The sequence below is a fragment of the Tetrahymena thermophila genome (genome assembly GCF_000189635.1).
Source record: "Tetrahymena thermophila SB210 genomic scaffold scf_8253815, whole genome shotgun sequence".
In the NCBI taxonomy this organism is placed as follows: Eukaryota; Ciliophora; class Oligohymenophorea; order Hymenostomatida; family Tetrahymenidae; genus Tetrahymena; species Tetrahymena thermophila.
The window spans coordinates 495,553-515,774 of NW_002475926.1; the positions used below are offsets into that span (position 1 = coordinate 495,553).

The window sequence follows — 20,222 nt, forward strand, 5'->3', positions numbered from 1 at the left end:
AAGAGTATACATAGATAGGATAATTATACATTTAGCACAACCATTAGTTAATAAGGTAAAGCAAAAATAAGACATTTCTAAGCGATTTTATAATATATTTTGATAAAAATGAATATTTAAACTAATTTTAAATATTAAAAATTTCAAGATCTTAAACATTTTAGAAAAGAACTAATAATTTGATAGCAAATGAGTGATTAAGGTTTAAACGATTAACAATAAGAGGAGTTTTAGAATTAACCTGAAGTTATAGAAAATAATCAAGATGAAGGATAATCTTAAGCTTAAAATGAAGTAGATTAAAATTAATAATAAGAATCTTTTAAATTAGAAAATCCAGCAGATCCAAACTTTCCAGTCGAAGATGCCACTACCCTTAACTATAAAAAATAAGTATAAGAATAAGAAAATTTAGCTTAATCTGAAGAATAGAGCCAATAAAAATCAAATATCAAGGGTTCTGCTTCAAGCCAAATGGAATAAAGTGTGGCAGGATAAAATTTACCCGATTTGAATATTTTAGGAAATGCATCAATAATTAAGCAACAACAATAAGAAAATCAATAAGAAATTGATGAGATGTAAGAAGTTGAATAGGAGATTCCAAAAATTCCTGATGATTTCTTTTATGAAGAAAACCATGTAGAAACATAAATCGCTGATTCAGAAATATCTAAAAATGCAGCTCAATTTTAGTAAAGTTTTTATAAATTATTTAAGCCAAATAAAAATAGAGCAATTGATTGAATAAGAAAATTAAAATAAATATTATTTAATAGATATTTTTATTAATAAATAATATAATAAATTTAGTGAATGCTTCGGTTTTGATACAGCTAAAAAATATAATGTCAGCATGCTTGATAATGATAATTTAATTTATTCAGCTGGTATCACATATCAAATCTTCAATATTGTTACAAGAGAAATAAGGCCATATTTCTCAAAAGATTAAGGCGGTATAGGCAGCATAGCTGTTAATCCAAATAAAACTCACTTCGCAGTAGCTGAGAAAGGAGATCATCCAAATATATACATCTACGAATACCCATCATTTAAATTATATAGAATTCTTCGTAAAGGAACTGAATTATCATATAGCTCTGTTTGTTTTTCAAGTAAAAATATATTCAAAGGTAATTATTTTAAATAAATATTCATTTTGTAATAGATAATGGAGAAATTATTGCAGCAGTTGGATCTTATCCTGATTATACTATTTCTTTATGGAACTGGAAGCAAGAAGTGATCATCTTAAAAGCTAAAGCTTTTTCACAAGAAGTTTACAGTGTTAATTTTTCAAATTATAGTGAAAATATTTTAGCCACTTCTGGTTTGGGTCATATTAAATTTTGGAAAGTTGCTGAAACTTTTACCGGTTTGAAGCTAAAGGGTGAAATAGCAAAATTCGGTTAAGTTGAATTGTCTGATGTTATTGGTTATTATATTCACTAAGATGGTAAGGTTTTATCAGGTACTGAATATGGTACATTATTACTTTGGGAAGGTAATCTCATTAAATGTGTTATCTATATTGATGAGGAAACTTAAACAAAATGTCATAATGGTTGCATCAATGTAATATTTTATTTCTATATTTAATATGAGTTTGCTTAACTTAGTTTAATAAAAACAGGTAGTATTTAAGCATGGAGATGATATTGTTACTGCAGCTGATGATGGATATATTAGATTTTGGGATTATGCTACTATTGATAACTCAGAGAGTGATGATTTTGGTAACTTTTATATGAAACCAAATAGTGAAATTCTCATTAAGACTGATGATGATGTACTACTTTACAATTTTTTAATTTCTTCAAATTAAAATCATTTTTATAATATAGAGACCTGCTAATATCACTTAAATTTTGGTTTAAGAAAACTTTTGGATTGTGATAGATGCTAACGGAAGAATACAAAAAATTAAAATTTCAGAAAATAAAACTGATTATGAAATGGAAACTCTACTTGAAATGAATTCAGGAAGATTAAATGATATTATCGTAAGTCCTATATAAAATGGAGCTATTACCGTAGGAGATGATGGTGCTGTTAGACTTTGGGATTATGTTTAACGCAAAGAGCATTATCATAGAGTTTTCTAAGGAAAAGCAACATGTGCAGAGTGGCTTCCATATACTATGAAAAATAAATCAGCTCGTATTATTTTAGCTGGTTTTTCAAATGGTATAGTTAGATGGCTTCTGCTTAACTAAAATGGTTTTCACCTTCTAAGAGCTACAAAAGTGCACAATGAGTCAATTAAATTTATTAAAGTATCTCCTGATGGATCAATTATTGCCATATTTTCAGAATCTGGTGACATTTTCCTAATTGAGCAACATCCTAGCGATTTCTAAAAAATTGATCCATTCTGCTTATTTGAAACCAAATTTAAAATTAATTCAGTTGTTTGGGATAGAATGGGAGAAAAATTATTACTTGCTTGCGATGATGGAAATATTCATGAAATAATGGTAATTTAATAATTATTTAAAATTTATTTGAAAAAATAATTTAAAATCAAAAATAGGTTCCTAAAAAAGACTAATGCGACACAAGCGAAACATATTTAAAAGAATTCAGGTCCAGATCTTATAAAATTAGGATGATGGAGTCCTAAAAACCAAAGACTGAAGAAATGGAATTGGAATTTTTGCTTAGAAGAAACAAAAATGAAGATAAAAAGGAAGAAGTTGAATGGGATCCTGAAAGCATAATGAATGTTTGCTATTATGATTATTCTTGCACGAAAATACTTGCAACAGTTTAAGGAAAATTTTTAGGTAAAAAAGCTTTAATGATAAATTAAAATAAGTTTAAAATTTTATATTTTTTAGGACATATTTACATCATTGATTGGAATAAGGACAGACCTATTGATAGCTTACCTATTGCTAAAATTCCAACTGTTAATATGAATTTTGTTGATGATGATATTCTACTTATCAGTTTCAAGGATGGATCTTGGTAATTAAGACATAAAAATGACTTAAAGATTAACATGCTTGTAAGAACTCATGACAGAGATACAGGTGCTATAAAAAAAGTAGTTATGAATCATGAAAAGAAGTGTGTAATGTCAGTTGGTAATGATGGCACATTATTCATTTACAAGATTGATCTTCCTTCTATCAAAAAAATTACAAGAGGAGAAATTATTGAAGACTTTTAGTTTGAAGAGTTTGTTGGAGGTTTGGGAGAGCACTCTTTTGCTGAATAAATTGAACTTTCTGATAATGAAGAAAATGAAATCAAAGATGATTCTGTATGAATTAAATAAATATATTTTAAGTTTATTTATGAAAATCAATTTTTAAATGTATAGGTTTACTCTATTTAAGAAGCTAAGCTTTTAGCAGAGGAAGACTTCAAGAGAAATGAAGCTCAAAAGAAAAAGGATAAAGTGAAAGAAGTAATCAAAGACTTGGTTCGTTAATTTGAGTAATTGAAGTAACAGAACTCCACAATCGATGAAGTTGCTAGACTAACAGATTAAGAAATGACTGTTGATCACGAATTTATTGAAATGTTGAACAAGAGAGTCGAAGAGGATTTAGAGGAAACAAAGGAAGAGCTAAAATGGGATGCTGAATATTGCAAATTAAAGACTAAAGTATGCATTTTGATATAAATATAAAATTTTAAAATATCTTTTTTTATTAGAAATTAACAAACTATGTAAAAAATGAACTAATCATGGATACTTTTTCTGTAAAAGCCATCAAAAAAAGTAATGTTATCGTAAGCACTTTCAAGGTTAAAAAGATGTCGGAATTTATGAAGTAAAATCTTGAGGAAATATTTGAAGTTATTGAAGAAGAAAAGCGTAATCAAGAAGAAGCAAGATAAAATGCTATGAGCTAAAATCTTAACCAAACTAACTTTGGTGGTGACTAAACAATATCTAATAAAGGTATGCAAGAAACTGTTAAAAAGGATTAAACCCTTTAAAAATAAGAAGAAGATAAACTTAAAAAGACTGTTATGCCAAGTAATTTCATTTAATTTTTAAATTTGAAATAACTTCCTTTAAAAAAGATATGCAAGGCCAGTAGTAGGGCGATAAAAAGGGAGAGACAACTCATCTTTCTGCAAGCAAACAAGAAAAACTAGAAAATAAATTGAAAGAACAAAAGATTAGATAAGAAATGGAGGAGTTAGAAAAAAAGAAACCTACTAAAGAGTCTTTTGAGCCAGATCATCTTAGAGATATTAATCATGCTATGGAAACCTTGGGTGACTACAAACTAAAGAGTTCACCTACTTACAATGTATATCTTAAAATTTGATTAACAATATATATAATTTTTAATAACTTTCAATAAATAGGTTCCTGAAAACTAAAGAATGAATGAAAGCAAGAAAAAGAAGCATATGTTCTTACTTGATGAATTTATTTATAACACTAAGATGAAATTCAATAATGAAATTGTTTCTTTAAGAGAAAGAAAAACATCATTAATAGATAAAATATCAAATTACAATAAGAGGATAACAGAAATTAATAAATAGCTTGGCATTAATGAAACTTTGTTCACTCTTACACTAGACAAGTAATTAGAAGCAGTTGACTAGTTTGATGTCACAGAAGAGTAAATTGATTAATACGAATAATAAAAGGTAATTTGAATTATATATTTTGGATTTTATCTAATTTATTTCCTTTTATATTTCAGAATAAGGAAACTGCTCAGCAATCTAAAAAAGGAGGTGCTTAGGAAAAAACATAATAATAGTAACAATCATCAGAAAAGCAAGATGATAAGGAAAAGGATGGTAAAAAAGAAAAGAAAGTAGATATTACAGCAGGATTCAAACCCAGAAAAGGTGCCAAAGTTCAAGGTTCTGAATTAGAGGATGAACTTAAGTCTATTAATTAAATGATTCTAAATGCAGAAAAAAAGAGGTAAATTCAATTCAACAAGATAAAAAATGTTTAATTTTTTATTTTATAAAGAATGCTTGATGAAATAAACGAAGAAATAGAAGAATTTGATAAGTAGGTAGTAAATTGCTAAAACGAAAAAAAATGTATTGAAAGCGACATGACAATAGCTTAAATGAAGTTTGTCACTTACTACCAAGAATTGCTTATCCTAGCTGATATGGAAGAATAGGATGAAAAATATATTAAAGACTTACTCAACCATAAAAGAGAAAAGGCTGACTTAGAGGAATAAAGCAGCAAAATAGTAGGCGAATTGACTGCCTTAGCTAATAAGGATTCATAAAATGAAAAAGAACTTACTGAATAAATGAAGGTATTCAAAGAATTGGTTTATCCTGAAGATGATAATAAAAGAGAAAAAATCCATCAATACTATCTGAGAAAGTATAAGAAAAACAAAGCTAAATAGTTAAAATTGAGAAATCATGAAGAAGAAAATGAAGATTTTGATGAAGAGTATTAAAATTATTTTGCAAATTAAGTAAATGTTTATATTTATGTTAAAATAAAGTGAAATGGATAGTGAAGACGATGATGATGATGACTTCATGGATGATGACGATGATGAAAAACCTGATATCACTCCTGTTGAAAATGACACTAAAATCAGGGAAATTATTGACAAGATTTGTGATTTAGAAGACTAGCAAGAAACAGTAATTAATTAAAAATATAAAATATTTAAAAGAAGTTTTTAATGAAATTTTATAATTAAGAACCGCAAAGAAAAAGCAGATTTAGAAAGATAGAAAAATCAAATTTCAGTTAAAATATAAAGCACTCTTAAAGAGCTCTAGAAAGCTGAGGAGAAATTAAGAGCTTACCAAAGAGAAAAGCTCCAAAAAGTAAACTAACTTGATGTATCTTTTTGCTTATAAGTTGACTAAATCAAAAACTTAATTGAAATGGTAATAATAACTTTAAGATCTTATAATATTTATTAATACATCTATTTTTAATTCAAACTAAAGGGTAACTAATAGTAGCATATTTTACCTGAAGATTTAAAGAAATCTATATTGTTTACTTAAAATGAAAGAAATAAGTTATCTCTCAGAATAGAATAATTAAGATAAGAACAAAAGGAAATTGAGTAAAGCAAGAAAACTCTTGAAAAGAGAAAGAGATACCTATAAATTAAGATAAATAAAAAGAATGCTTTGATTGATGAGCTAAGCAAAAAATATAATGAAAAGCATATGCTTAAGTTTGGTGATATCATAGATTTGAAGATTCTTGATGCTCTCGAGCCCACAAAACAAGTAAAATTTAGATATATTTAAGCTTAGAGTTTCATGTAAATATATTTAATTAGGTATTGGAAATGAGAGAAAAGTTTAAAGAAGAAGAAAAAACTTCAATATTAAGAGTTGAGAAAGCCAAGTAAATGCTTTAAGAAAAAAAGAATGTTCTTCTTTAGGCTAAGAAGGAAAACACTAGTATAATAACTAGTATCACAAAGCTTGGATAGGACTTGATGAAACTTTCCAAAAAGTTAGATTCAACTAATAAACAGCTTTTCGTATTTACAAATATTTATTTAATCCTAATTAACTAAGATCATTTTAAATACTATTAACAGAAAGAAGATAACGAAGATAAAAAGAACAAACAAGATTTAGAAAAGGAAAGATAAAATTATAAAGATCTTGTTAGATTCCTTTCAAAAGAAATAGAAGACCTTAAAACAGAAATAGGTTTATTCAAAAGAAAAGGTATTTTATTTATTTTTAAGGTTATTAACAAAAATAATTACTTTAATTTATTATTATAAAAGGTGGACATATTTATACAATGGTTACTTCTAATAAAAAGAATTTTAATTGAGCTAATTATTAAAATAATTTATATTCTAATTGCATGCACAAATATATTTACTTACTTATTTTACTTTTTTGTAATTAAGAATAAATTTGATTATTAAGTTTATGCTCTAAAATTATTTTTAATAGTTATATTTTATATGTACTTACTTGTCCAATACAATATTATTTTTTAAGAAATTTTGTATAATAGTCTAAAATTTAAGTGGATCTTAGCTTTTTTGTTTCCATTAATAATATATTAAGCAAATTTAATCAACTTTTTAAATAAAATTATTATCATTAACTAATTCTTCTAATTGTTTTTAAAGGTAAAAAAGCATCTGGTGAGAAGAAAATATTTTCAGATTGTTGAAAATGAATTATTATTGCAATAATAAGTAATGATTAAGCTTAAATCAAATTAATTCACGAAATTAAAACTAAAATATGAATATAAAGCATATATATTTTAATATGATATTATAAAATAATACTTTTAGAAGGTATTTACTTCATATTATAAATAAATCCCATTGATTATAATTCATTTAATAGTTGTTATTGTGACTTATTAATTACTATCTTATGTGCTTATAATAAGCTGGTAGAAATAATTTTAAAGTCATTTAATCTTCTTTATTTTTTTTTGTTACTATTTCTATAGGATTTAAGTTATTGCTAGAGAAATTCCTACCACTATTTAAACTATTCATGTTTTAAAATCTTCCATTTTACATTTTATTTAGAGATTGAAATTATTATATTATTTTCTTTATTAATATCTAAAAAAGTACTCTTCTGTTTGCTCTTTAAAAAATAATCTGATCAATTTTATTAAGTATCACAATTAAGCGAAATTTTGATTTATAAAAAACATATAAATCCAAATCTTAAAATAAATCAATTTTTATATTTAAAGCGCTTTTATTTGGTTAAATGAAGAGTTTTTATTCATTTTCAGTTTATTATTTATAAAGTAGTATTTCAAAGAAATGAATTTGTAATAAAATACTAATTTAGTAGAATAAGATTTATTTGTAAAAAATAAAACAATCTAATAAAAGTTAAAAAATTTTATTTTAAAATACAAAAATTAAAATGGTTTAAAAAATTATATTATTTATTTAAATTTTAAATTTTAATAAAGAGTTTAAGGATACTTAAATTGATTTTAGAATAAAAAAGATTTTAATTATCATTTTAAGGAACAGGTATTTAGTAATAAGTGAGAGAAATTGTCAAAAATATTTTTATATATTTAAATAAATTAATGAAAAGCTTTCAAAATAAAATTTTTATGTTTTTTTTTTATATGGCTGAAAAAAATTATTCTGGTTTTTTTCTAAAAAAGCCATAAAATCATTCAAAAAAATTCCTATCTATTTTGCTATAAAAATCATACTTAAAATGATTAATTAACTCTTCAATAACTTATGATTAGTGTTAAAAATAGCGAATGCGTATTTTGATCTAAAAAATTAATTATTCTTAGTGTAATTCGCAAATAAAAATTTTAATTTTTTTTGAAAAATTTATTAGTAAACTAATTCTTTTTCTTCAAATATAAGAATAATAGTTTAGAGACAATTTAGATTAAAAACTTTTATTTTAAGTTAATATTAAAAATTATTTTTAATACGAAATCATCAATTAAAAAAATTCATATAGATTAATTTATTAAATATTTCAGCAAACATTCACTAAAAATTCACGAATCTTTAATATAGTTAAAGAAAAACTATCTTTGAAGAAAATAAAAGTAATTGGAAAAATTAAGCATAAATTCTTTAAGAAAATCATCAAATTTATTTAAAAAGAAATTGCTTTCTTTATTCTTAATTGGATTTAAATTTGTTTAGGCTTAAAATAAAAATAATTTTTAAATTCTTTCGAAAGCTAATAGTTTATTGAATAAAATCTATCATAAACATTGATTTTATAAAAAACATATTATTTAACAGTTTTTAATTGCAATATTTTAATATTTTATTGCTAGACTATATATTATTATTATTTTGAAATGGATAAAATTGATGTTTTTTAATTATATATTAATGGTTATCACCTTACTTTTTTTTCCTTTTTAAGTAAAAATAAATTAAAACAATAAAAATATTTTGCTTTTTAACTCACTTCTTTTCGTTACTAAAAAAATTTAAAATTTTCTTTTTTATAAGCAATTTTTTACATTATTTATACATACACGCGTTTTCCAATAAAATTTAATTTTTCGTATTTGGAAAATTTATTCAGTAATAAATAAATTTAAATTCATAAAAATCACTCCATCAATCTATCAATTTATTTAATTTTTTTCTAAAATTTGTAAAGCAAAATAAGTATATTTTAATTAGTTCAAAAATAATTATATTAAATTAAGATTAACCTTTTAAAAAATTAACATCTTTATCAATTATATTAAGTAAAAACATAACTTTTGTATTAAAAAATAAATTTTCAATCTGATGCAGAATTAGTTAAAAAATTTCTTTTCATTCACTAATCTTATTGAATACAAATAGAAACATAAAAATACTAAAATTTGTAATCAATAGATGCTAAATGTACCATTTCAACTCTTATATTATAAAATGTAAAAGTTAAAAAATATAATCTCTTTTTTCTTCATTAGTATCATAATAACACTTTTATTTTCAGACGAAAATCATCAACATAAAGAACAAAGTTAGATAAGAGTATTAGATTAATAAAGATGAAACGTTAGGGTCGTTTTAAGCGCTTGCTGAGAGAGTGAATTTCCAAGAGTTTTAAGATGTATGCTATTTCCAAGTAAAATCTTTAAAGATAGCAAATGCTAAATTCTAAGATGTCTCTGCTTATATAATTTAATCACAATTGGGTTCGTTAGTGTTTAATGGTCTACTAAATTTAATATTCCAATTTCCTGTGGATGAGTCATAAGTAGATGTTGGATCTACAGTTAAGTTATTAACACATCCTTTGTTTACATCTAAATCTACCACATTTTAGCTATCAATATTAGTTCTATCTTCACCAACTACTTATGTTCCATCCCATTTAAATGCAGCGACATCTATACCGTCCATTCCTCTACCTCCAAATCCAAGAGCTACATATCCTTTGTTGGACCCAGTAAGGGTGAAAGAAATTTTAGGAGAAGTAATTGAGTAATTCAGAACAAAACCATTTGATAATGATATTTTATTTGTAACTTGAGCTAATGTACAAGCTGCTAATAAGGAAAATAAAATTATTAATTTCATTTTTTATTTCGAATTTTTTATTTTTTTCAAACAAAAAAAGTTTATAAATAATATAAAAAGTTAGTTAGTTATTTAAAGAATAATATTCGTTCTGGAAAATCTCTACTGTCTAACTTTTCTTTCCAGTAAATAATTGAAGCAAATTTTTTCATTTTCTTTCAATTTTCTATCAAGATATAATTACAATTGAAGAACTTAAATCTGGATAAAAAACAAACAAAATCTTATTAAATTTTACATGTTTATTAGATTGAATATTTAATCAGTAATTGAAAAGCCCTTATATTTTTATTTTCAACTAATGTTTAATACAAATTCTTAAATTTTACATTTTATAGATCAGAAAAATTTCTAAAATTTTGAAGAAAAATATCCTTCAAATATTTTGTTTTTCTTCTTTCAAAAATGTTGGAAGGAAGTAAACAGATTTTTAGATAAATTACTAATTATTCAATTATTTTGATCAATTATTCTATAAAATTCTATATCAATTTTCTCAAATTATTAATTCATAAAAGTTTAAATATTTATAAATTTAATTATTTTTATTATTTTAATATATCCCTCAAGTTAAATATTTATTTCATAATATTTTTAACTTATTTTTATTACATTTTAAATTTTAAGTTTAATTATAAAAATTTATAGAATGTATTAGATATTGGCAACGCATTATCAGTGGAATAAAAAAATTCCTTGACCTGTTTTACGTATGATAATAAGTTTAAATTTGACAAAAATGGTTACAATTCTAAAGGGTTCGCATTCCTAATATCCTTTATATCACACTTATTGAAATAAAAAAGTTAATTTTAAATTTGAGTAAATTTATTCAGTAATAAACTAATATAAATTCATAAAAATCACTATCAATCTATTGATTTATTCTGATGGTTATAAAATAAAATAAGAATATATTAAATAATTCAAAAATAGTTATTTTGAATTAAAATGAACTTTTAAAAAAATAAGATCTTAGTGAATTATATGAATTAAAAAATTTATTTTCATACAGTAATCAAAATTAAATAAAACTAGAATCATAACATTTTAAACAGGATTAAAATGTAATAAATAGATACTCAATGTTAAACTTAAAAAATATAATTTCTCTATTTTTATTCATAACAATTGTAATTCTTTTATTTTCAGACAAAAATCATCAAAATAAATAACAAAGCTAGATAGGAGTATTAGATTAATAATGATGAAAGATTAGGATCCTATTAAGAACTTGCTGAGAGAGTGAATTTCCAATAGCTTTAAGATGTATGCTATTACCAAGTAAAGTCTTTAAAGAGAGCAAAAGCTAAATTTTAAGCTGTCTCTGCTTATATAATTTAATCACAATTTGGTTCGTTTGTGTTTAATGGTCTACTAAATTTAATATTCCAATTTCCTGTTGATGAATCATAAGTAGATGTTGGATCTACAGTTAAGTTATTAATACATCCTTTGTTTACATCTAAATCTACTACATTTTTTCCATCGAGATTAGTTCTATCTTCACCAACTACTTAAGTTCCATCCCATTTAAATGCAGCAACATCTATATAGCCCATTCCGCTACCACCAAATCCAAGAGCTACATATCCTTTGTTGGACCCAGTAAGGGTAAAAGAAATTTTAGGAGAAGCAATTTAGTAACTCAGAACAAAGCCATTTGATAATGATATTTTATTAGTAACTTGAGCTAATACACTAGCTGCTAATAACAAAGATAAAAATATTAATTTCATTTTTATTTTTACAGTTTATTTTTTACTTTTTAAAGAAAAATAATTTATAAATAATAAAAAGTTGGTTATTTAAAGAATAACATTTGCTCTGGAAATTCTCTACTGTCTAAATTTTTTAAGTAAACTTACTAATAAGCTTAAATTTTAAAATTTATTTTCATTTTCTTTCAATCTTCCATCAAGATATAATCAGAATAGAAGAAATCTGGATAAAATCAAACAAAATATCAAGAAATTTTATTCATTGAATTTTCCATCAATAATCTAATACATTTACTTATTAATTTATTTTCAAAGTAATGTTAAAAATAAATACGCAAATCTTACATTTAAATATCAGAGAATTTTCTAAACTTTTTAAGAAAAATATATTTAAGATATTATCTCTCAAAAATTCTGGAAGTAAATTAAATTCTTATAAATTACTAATTCTACAATTATTCTATTGAAGTCCATTTAAATTTTCTTAATTATTAATTCAAAAAATAATTTTATAACACCTATATTATTTTATTTATAACTTTAACATAACCCTCAAAATATTTATTTCATGATATTCTTAACTTATTTTTATTACATTCTAATTTTTAAATTTAATAAAAAAATGTAAAGAGATGTAAATAGTATTAGAGCAGAGCTATAACTCTATTACAAAAATCAAAATATTTTTAAAAATATTTGTAGAGAGATTCTTTTTGGTTAAATTCGGAGAAAATATTATTCATAGAAAATAAATTTACTACTGTAAAACTTTTAGCCTTGCGCTCAGTAGTCCAAAAAAAGAGCCATTGTATGAAACATGTAAATGATAAATTTATAGTATTTATAAAATATTTATTTGGTTCAAATTAGAAAGAAATATAGGTAGCTTTTAAATTTATATTAAATTGTAATTAACAAAATGTAAGTTTTAATGAAATTTTGTGTAGCTTTTAAAAAAGGTGAAAATATATATCATCTAATTAATCAAAAAATTTATATTTTTCAATAAACAAAATATTTATTTTAAAATTAAATTCTTCAAAAGCTAAATTTATAATAATTATAGAAAGCTAATAATTTAATTAATTGTTTATAAACATTATCAAAAATTAATTGTTAATAATATATTATTTTATAAATTTACTGAATTCGTTAAAAATAAACAACAAGAAAAATTTACTTTTTTTTTTGTCTAACATAAAGTGAATTGATAATTTAAGATAAGTCTTATCTTATTTAAAAAAGTAGATTTAATTTTTTTCAGTTTTTTTTAATTTTACTGTAGAAAAAATAAATAAATAAAATGTTATTTTTAATGAAAAGTCTGTTATTTAAGTTAAAATAAATTATCTAAAGTAAATTTAATATTATTGAGTAAATAATTAACTATTTTAAAATATTTTTTAAAATAAAATATAGAGTTTATATATTCAAAATAAATATTAGCTTTAGACAGATTTTAAAACTTTTCTAATTTCAAATTTATTATTATATTCTAAATCAGATAATCTAAAAAAGTTATAAATATGGTAATTATTTGTTAGATACTTTATTCATTATTAATCGCATTTTTAAAGGTAATCAAAATAAATACATTTTTATGAAAATTTAAGTAAAAAAAAATTAATTAATTGTTTTTACCATAGATTCAGATATTTTAAATTTAATTAAATATTTACAACATATTTTAAATTGAATATAATAGACATCATTCAAGACCAAATGACTCAATCAATTTTGCTTGAATAATAAGCTATAAATTAGCAAAATTATATTTCTTTGAAATAATAAATTAGTTTACAATTGTTAAAAGCAAATTAATTAAAAATAAAGAGTTTATTAAACCATATTAATAAATTTGTGGAAAATTAAATCTAGTTTTTTTTGTTTGATATCAGCCAACAACTATTTACTAATTTTATATTTGGTACAAATTATTGATTTTTCTTTAAAAATTAGTTAAAATTTAATCTAGAAATTGAGGGGTTATTCTTGTTTTACAATTGAATTTAACTAATAAATTGATAAAAGCTTATAATCTTATATTTAATTAATGAAGTATTTTGCAATTTATATTTTTGCAAAACAAAAGATTAATTATCCACAAAATTTTAGAATTGATTACTTAGATTTTGATAATTGATTTTTTTAATATAAACTAAGAATTAATTCAAACATAATTCAGCTTAGTATTCATACTTAAGTATATATCTAAATTATCTAAAAAACTTGTGAAATTCTAACTACAATAATAAATTGATGATAAGCAGCTTTAATCCAATATCTTAAAATGTAGATAACACCATGCTTAATGGTAAATTGATTGCAAAATAAATTAGTATTAAGTAAAAAGTTAATTCGATTAATTAATCTGAAAACACTGAACAAACACACCAAATTGCTTCATAAAATATCCAAAAATGTGAAACAAATACTTTTGAAAAGTAGGATGGTTAAAGCTAAAAGTAAGTATAAAAGAAAAAATTTGAAAATAATGAAGATAAACTGTCTTCTATTTAGCAAAAGAATATGCGAATTTTTAATTCCTCGATGAAAATTAAGATCAATGATAATAAACAATAAAATAAACAAGTTGGTAATGATCTAAATAAAATGTATGGTAAAAGTGACTTCTTGCAACCAAAGGAAGTAAGATAATAAGGAAATTTATTGTAGGTTTAATAACTAAGCTAAAGTATGGAGATTTCTGAGAATGCAGATCAAATTATAATGATGAAAAGCCTAAATGAAGAAGACTTTAAGATTAGTGCTTAAAATCCTTAAATTAGAGATAAATCAATTAAGCTAATTAGAAGTCAAAGCAAAAGAATCAATTTAGACACTACATAATAACCTGCGGAAGATAGTAACTTAAATTATTTTATTAATAGCGAACTTGCTTCGTCAATAGTAATTTCTCCTAAAAAAAGTAAAATTATTCCTTTCCAAAATGATCACTTGTCTAACTAAATGAATAATAACAATTTGAGCTAAAAGATTGACGATTTTAATATTTCATGGAATTGCTCTTAAAAATAATAAAAAAAGAAAGTATAAAAAAATGTAATTTAAAACAATTCAATAGCGAAGACAAATGCATTTGGAAATAGTATGATAAAATAAAATACCAATAACATTAACTTAAATATGAACGAATATGCTGATGATGATGAAGAAGAAGAATAATAAGATATAGTAATGTAGTCATTTAATACGTAAAATCATGCATAGAATAAACCGAAAACAATAAATATTTAGTTAAAAGATCTCCGCTTTTTTTAGAAGTCGAAAAATATTATTGTTGTAGATCTGCAAAACCCCACAAAATTAGAGCAATTAAAAAAATCAAAAAATATGCAAGAATGGTTTATGAAGAGGAAAAGTTAAGAATTAAATTAGTTTTAAAGTTATGCAATTTAGAATAATAAGGATATAAATATTGATGATATTAATAAAAAAAATATTTACACTATTGATGAAAAACAAGAAACAGAAGAAATGGTTTGCAAAATTTGCTTTGAAGGAGAAAATAAAGATGGATAATCAAATAATAAAAAGTCTCCTTTAATTTCTCCTTGCCTTTGTTAAGGTTCTATGAAATACATCCATCAAGAATGCTTAAAAGAATGGATAATATCTAAGCTATGCTAAGAATTTAATTCTTATGTATAACTGTAAGCTGATTTGTCTAAAACATAATGCGAAATTTGCAAGTATAATTACAGGATGGAAATTTAATTAGGAGATAGATTTCTTCCTTCGTAGGCAGTAAAAAAGGGCATGAAGCCACTTTACTTATCTCTTGTAACTTTCTTAATCTCATGCATGCTTTTCTATTTAGCTGCTCATTTCACAACTTAGTCGTAAAGCCATTAAATATATTTTTTATTTTCTAAAGTAATTTTTTTCATGTTTTTAAGTGGAAAAAGTTAAATTAATTTTAAATTGATTAACCCATTTTTAGTTTTTCTTTTGATCAAAAGAATTTGATATTTATTTACATTACAGATGAGAGATTACAAATAAATAGAACATGAAAACAAATAAATTTAGCCCAATAATTTGAATTAATAATATTATTAAAGAATTTAATTGCTTTTTACCAAAACTGAGAAGAAAACTTACATTTTAAGAAATCATCTCATATATTTTTATTAAAAAATATATCAATAATAAATAATTTGAAATTAAAGATACTTTTTTAATACTTAAATATTTGCTTTTTTGATTACAAAGATCTTTTCCAATTTTAGCTTACAATTTCAAGCATAAACGATTTACAATTAGTTAATTTTTTACAAGTAGTACAGTTTTTATAAAAGAATTTAAATTCGCTTAAGTAAACTAAATTAATTTTGCTTTTTTAAAAAAAAGTGTTTAAGGAGATACTGATAGTATGGAAACAGGCTATTCTTTAGGCATAGGAGTCTGTTCAGCAATAGTTGGGTGCATTTTTATATTTATATCTATCATTTGTCTAAGAGAGTGTTTATATGTTAAGAAAATAGTAAATTGGATAATTTTTAACTCTGAAAGGCAAAAAAAGATAGATTCTATTCAAACTTAAATAATTAATAAAACTTTTAATGGATTTAGATTAAACTAAATATAAACAACTTAATAAGAAAATATGGAAAATTAAGGATAAGTCCTAAACTAATCTAATAATTTAAACTAAATAAATATTGATCAAAGCCAAATAAATAACACAAATAATAAATTTTCTCATTCTTTAGTTATGGAAAATAACCAAAGCTATTAAGAATAAGAATCTTAAAATTTAAGTCCGTCTAGATATTCACCTACTCAAATTAACAATATAACTAACATCTAAAGATATTAAAATGGTGAAAATTACAATTTACCATATTGATTTAATTCAATCTATTATATTAAAATCTAACTTTTATAAAACTAAATTCTTTATTTATTTATTAATTAATTAATTACTTTATTAAAAATATTAAAAAATTTAATTCATATTTATTTAATATATAAAAAAGTATATAAATCTTTTGTGTTTCCTTGGATTTCTTTTCTAAATAAATAATTCATTTTTAATAATAATCATAAACTTTTTAATTACTTTTACTTTAATATTTTCTAAATAAATTATTTACTTTTAAAAAGAGTTTCAATATTTTAAAAAATATAAATTATTTCTTTTACCAAATAAATTACATTAAAAATAGTTTTAAAAAGCAGCAATTAAAATGGTTTTTGAATTTCTTCGTAAACAATTAATCAAACTTTATAACTTTTGGTCTTTGATTAAATTATAATTAAATATTTTTCAAATTACATAAATAGATTATAATGTATTAATTAAGTTTTACTTTTTTTTACTTGTTAAAAAATAGTAAAAACCATATCATTATTTTTACTTTTTGTAAAAAATATCTCAATTTAATTTTACAATTATTAAAATTTCTATTTAATTAAAAAAAATACTTTATTTTTTTAAATTTAAAGATTTTGTATTAAAATATTATATTAATATTTTAGTTTTTAATTCTTATTTTTTAAATTATAAACATTTAATTGAGAAATCAATTGTTATAAACAAACTCAATTAAAATATATTAATTTAGTTTTTTGTACTTTAGAATGTGTATTATAAAGAATGACAAACCAATTAACGATAAAAATATTACTTAACTCTAAGCTAATAAAAATAATAATAGTATTTAATCATAGTAATTAACTTAATAAGCTGATAAAAAAACAAATTTTCAAGCATTCTAATTTGATATTTGCGATGAATTATTATCATTTTTTTATCCAATGTTTTTTTATGATTCTTATGTTATCCTACGACTTCCATCATATTAAGATGAATTTCTATTTGCTTTACTGAATTGAGAAGAATTATACATACCACTTTTACCGTTTGGTGATAGACCTCCATTTTACCTCTCATTTTAAGGAGGATATTTAGAAGCAACTTCCTAGTTTGACATTTAAGAGATATTTTCTAATTCTCTTTAGGCATTATAGTGAAAATCTTGTGATTGCTCGAGTTTTTAAATGAGCTCTAGTTCTTACCTCTCAAGACGTGAAAGCACTAAATCTTTTTAACTCTTAGCCTTTAAGTGCATGTTCTTGCGCATCATAGACTCTCTCTAGATGTTATCCATGTGCACATTCCAATATCTCTCTACATTTTGTCTAGATTCGACTTCTAATTTTTTAACTTTATCATGCTTCTCTCTGTTTTCATTTCTTTATTTGTTACGAATTTCTTCAATTTTCTTTTAGTTTAAATCACGCAATTTTTTTACTTCATTGCGTTCTTCCTTTTTCATTTCCATCAAAGCATTTCTAATTGCTTCCCTTTCTTCCTCTTACTAGCGTCTCATCTCATAGCTTTTTCTTTAAAGCAACTTGAGATATTCTCCATCGTTTTGTCTGCTGAAATTTTTCTATTACATTGAGAATAAATAGAAGATATTTAAAAACTCATTTAAATTTTACTTAATAAACTGTAAACACCATAAAAATAAATAATTATATAAATAAATAAAATCATATAATAGTTCTTCTTTTTGTAAGCATTAAACTAAAAGAAATAACAAAATTAATTTCATATTCCCAATAAATATAACAGCTATATTTTAATAAGGATCTGAATAAATTTATCTAACTTTGCTCATATTTAAATCAATCTTCTACTAAAATAAATTCTGATATCAAATTTGTAAAACGTATGTGTATGATCTAAAACGTATTATTAAAAATAATTTTACCTATTAATTCATTTCTTGATTTCTGCGTTTCATATCAATAACCTTCTATGTCTTTATTTTGGTATCTTCTATTTTTTTCTAAGTTTTCTCTTACTCTTTCTTGAGGAGGTTGATACGATTTAGAATTAAATCAATTTATTTTTCTGATTGCTAGCGATTTTTCTTTGCCATCCACTCACTCATTTCTTTGTGATTGGAAGCATCATCACGAGCATATCTTTGAGAAGGTGAACCTAATTGCTGCTAGTTTGATTCAGGCTTTTCATAGTTTTAAGATTGATTTTGTCCTTATTATAAACTTCTTAAACTCATTTTTGATATTTAATTTAAAGCAAATTTTTGATTAATATGTTTTTTGTATTAATTATTTTGTTTGTTTAATTGATTGATTGATTGATTGAGTTTCTTTTGCTTAACTATTTTTGATAAGGATTAAAGGAATATAATTATAATTCATTGAAATTAACAAATATATAATCTGCCTATTTTCAATAATTAGGCTTTTTTATGGAGATATAAAGTAATCATGTTTTATTTAATTATTTTCCTATGCTTTTTGGCATTAAATTTCTCATAAGCTCTTATTAATCTAAACATCAGTTTTATTTATTTTAACTTTTTATTTTTTCTAATCTTTCATTCAAAATGTAATAAATTGGATTAGTTTGGCTATGACTAACATAAGTTGAATTAATTGGATGATTGGTAAATTTGAATTAAATATAGAGTAAATATAATTTAGTGATTACTTAAGTATTTGAATTATACATTTTTAGTTTTATTATTAATTAGCTATCAATACCCAATAATTTAATAATATAACCAAAATGTTTACATTTCCAAATTAATTCAATTTGATTTTTAAAAAATAAAAATTACATTTTAAAAAAGAAATCAATAGAAGAAATTGAGACTATTGATTGTTATTAAAATTTATATCTACTTCTAATTGTAATTTTTATTATACAGATATTCTTAACTACGATGGGAAATAATCAAATTAGAGGTAAAAAACACAAAGTTTATGGGATAGTTGCTTATTGCATCTAAAATCGCTAATATCTATTAACATTGAATAAATAAGGACATTTTTGGGAATTTCCAAAAGGTTACCCAGAAAAGCGTGACAATTGCGATGAATTAAAAACAGCTTTGAGAGAATTTGAAGAGGAAACTGGAATATCATAATCATGTCTAAGAATTATTCCTCACAAAACAGATCTTTCTTTTAATTACTTGAGGCATGGAAAATAAGAAAAAGAAGCACGTTATTTTATTGCAGTATTAGATTAAGTTCCTTAAAATGTTAAGATATAACATTCAGAAGTTGCTGATTTTATGTGGGCAAATTATGAAAAGGCTTTGTAGTAACTCACTTACGAAAATTGTAAAAATATCTTAATCAAAGTAAATGAAGAAATTGATAATTTCTTACAAAATAATTAATAATGAATGAATTATAAATAAATATATTAAAAGTAAACTATCATTTAAATTTTGTTATTTTTTCTTTTTTTTTAAATTCTAATTAAAAATTATGGTTATTTATTACAATTCTTTCAATCAAGAAAATAAATTTTGAATTAAATATTTTTATTAAAATTTTTAGTTATTTAATAACAATAATTATGAACTCTAAACCAAAGCTAATTTTAAAACAAATAAAACATAAACATAAAATTTCATTCTATTTAAAAGTCTTAAAGTTAAAAATGAAGATAGTAATTTTTTCAATAAATTAAGGATTAATA

At 22.5% G+C, this 20,222-nt stretch overlaps 6 protein-coding genes across 6 annotated transcripts; 3 read left to right on the plus strand and 3 right to left on the minus strand. All coding sequences in view use genetic code 6, as the record gives it.

The window, feature by feature from the left end:
* Window positions 1–189: 189 nt before the first annotated feature.
* Window positions 190–6,781, plus strand: TTHERM_00498220 (WD repeat protein; the record flags this gene model as incomplete). The annotated part of the gene is made up of 19 exons (XM_001028010.3): window positions 190–695; window positions 814–1,118; window positions 1,172–1,578; window positions 1,637–1,792; window positions 1,848–2,480; window positions 2,537–2,789; window positions 2,844–3,271; window positions 3,332–3,619; window positions 3,670–3,997; window positions 4,045–4,277; window positions 4,336–4,626; window positions 4,683–4,912; window positions 4,964–5,410; window positions 5,466–5,610; window positions 5,671–5,862; window positions 5,926–6,216; window positions 6,270–6,476; window positions 6,537–6,669; window positions 6,732–6,781. The coding sequence occupies 19 exons, from the start codon at window positions 190–192 to the stop codon at window positions 6,779–6,781; spliced, it is 5,523 nt and encodes a 1,840-aa protein (XP_001028010.2).
* Window positions 6,782–9,413: 2,632 nt separating this feature from the next.
* On the minus strand, window positions 9,414–10,004 carry TTHERM_00498230 (DOMON domain protein; the record flags this gene model as incomplete). The annotated part of the gene is made up of 1 exon (XM_001028011.3): window positions 9,414–10,004. The coding sequence occupies one exon, from the start codon at window positions 10,002–10,004 to the stop codon at window positions 9,414–9,416; it is 591 nt and encodes a 196-aa protein (XP_001028011.1).
* Window positions 10,005–11,152: 1,148 nt separating this feature from the next.
* TTHERM_00498240 (DOMON domain protein) lies at window positions 11,153–11,743 on the minus strand (the record flags this gene model as incomplete). Its single annotated transcript, XM_001028012.1, has 1 exon — window positions 11,153–11,743. One exon carries the CDS (start codon window positions 11,741–11,743, stop codon window positions 11,153–11,155), a length of 591 nt encoding a protein of 196 aa, XP_001028012.1.
* Window positions 11,744–13,984: 2,241 nt separating this feature from the next.
* TTHERM_00498250 (zinc finger protein) lies at window positions 13,985–16,598 on the plus strand (the record flags this gene model as incomplete). The annotated part of the gene is made up of 2 exons (XM_001028013.2): window positions 13,985–15,588; window positions 16,100–16,598. 2 exons carry the CDS (start codon window positions 13,985–13,987, stop codon window positions 16,596–16,598), a joined length of 2,103 nt encoding a protein of 700 aa, XP_001028013.2.
* An 859-nt stretch (window positions 16,599–17,457) lies between these two features.
* Window positions 17,458–18,783, minus strand: TTHERM_00498260 (hypothetical protein; the record flags this gene model as incomplete). Its single annotated transcript, XM_001028014.1, has 2 exons — window positions 17,458–18,147; window positions 18,472–18,783. The coding sequence occupies 2 exons, from the start codon at window positions 18,781–18,783 to the stop codon at window positions 17,458–17,460; spliced, it is 1,002 nt and encodes a 333-aa protein (XP_001028014.1).
* A 655-nt stretch (window positions 18,784–19,438) lies between these two features.
* On the plus strand, window positions 19,439–20,017 carry TTHERM_000498260 (NUDIX hydrolase; the record flags this gene model as incomplete). The annotated part of the gene is made up of 1 exon (XM_012801072.1): window positions 19,439–20,017. A coding segment is annotated over one exon (483 nt), but the record flags the coding sequence as incomplete, so codon positions are not given.
* Between the last annotated feature and the right edge of the window lie 205 nt (window positions 20,018–20,222).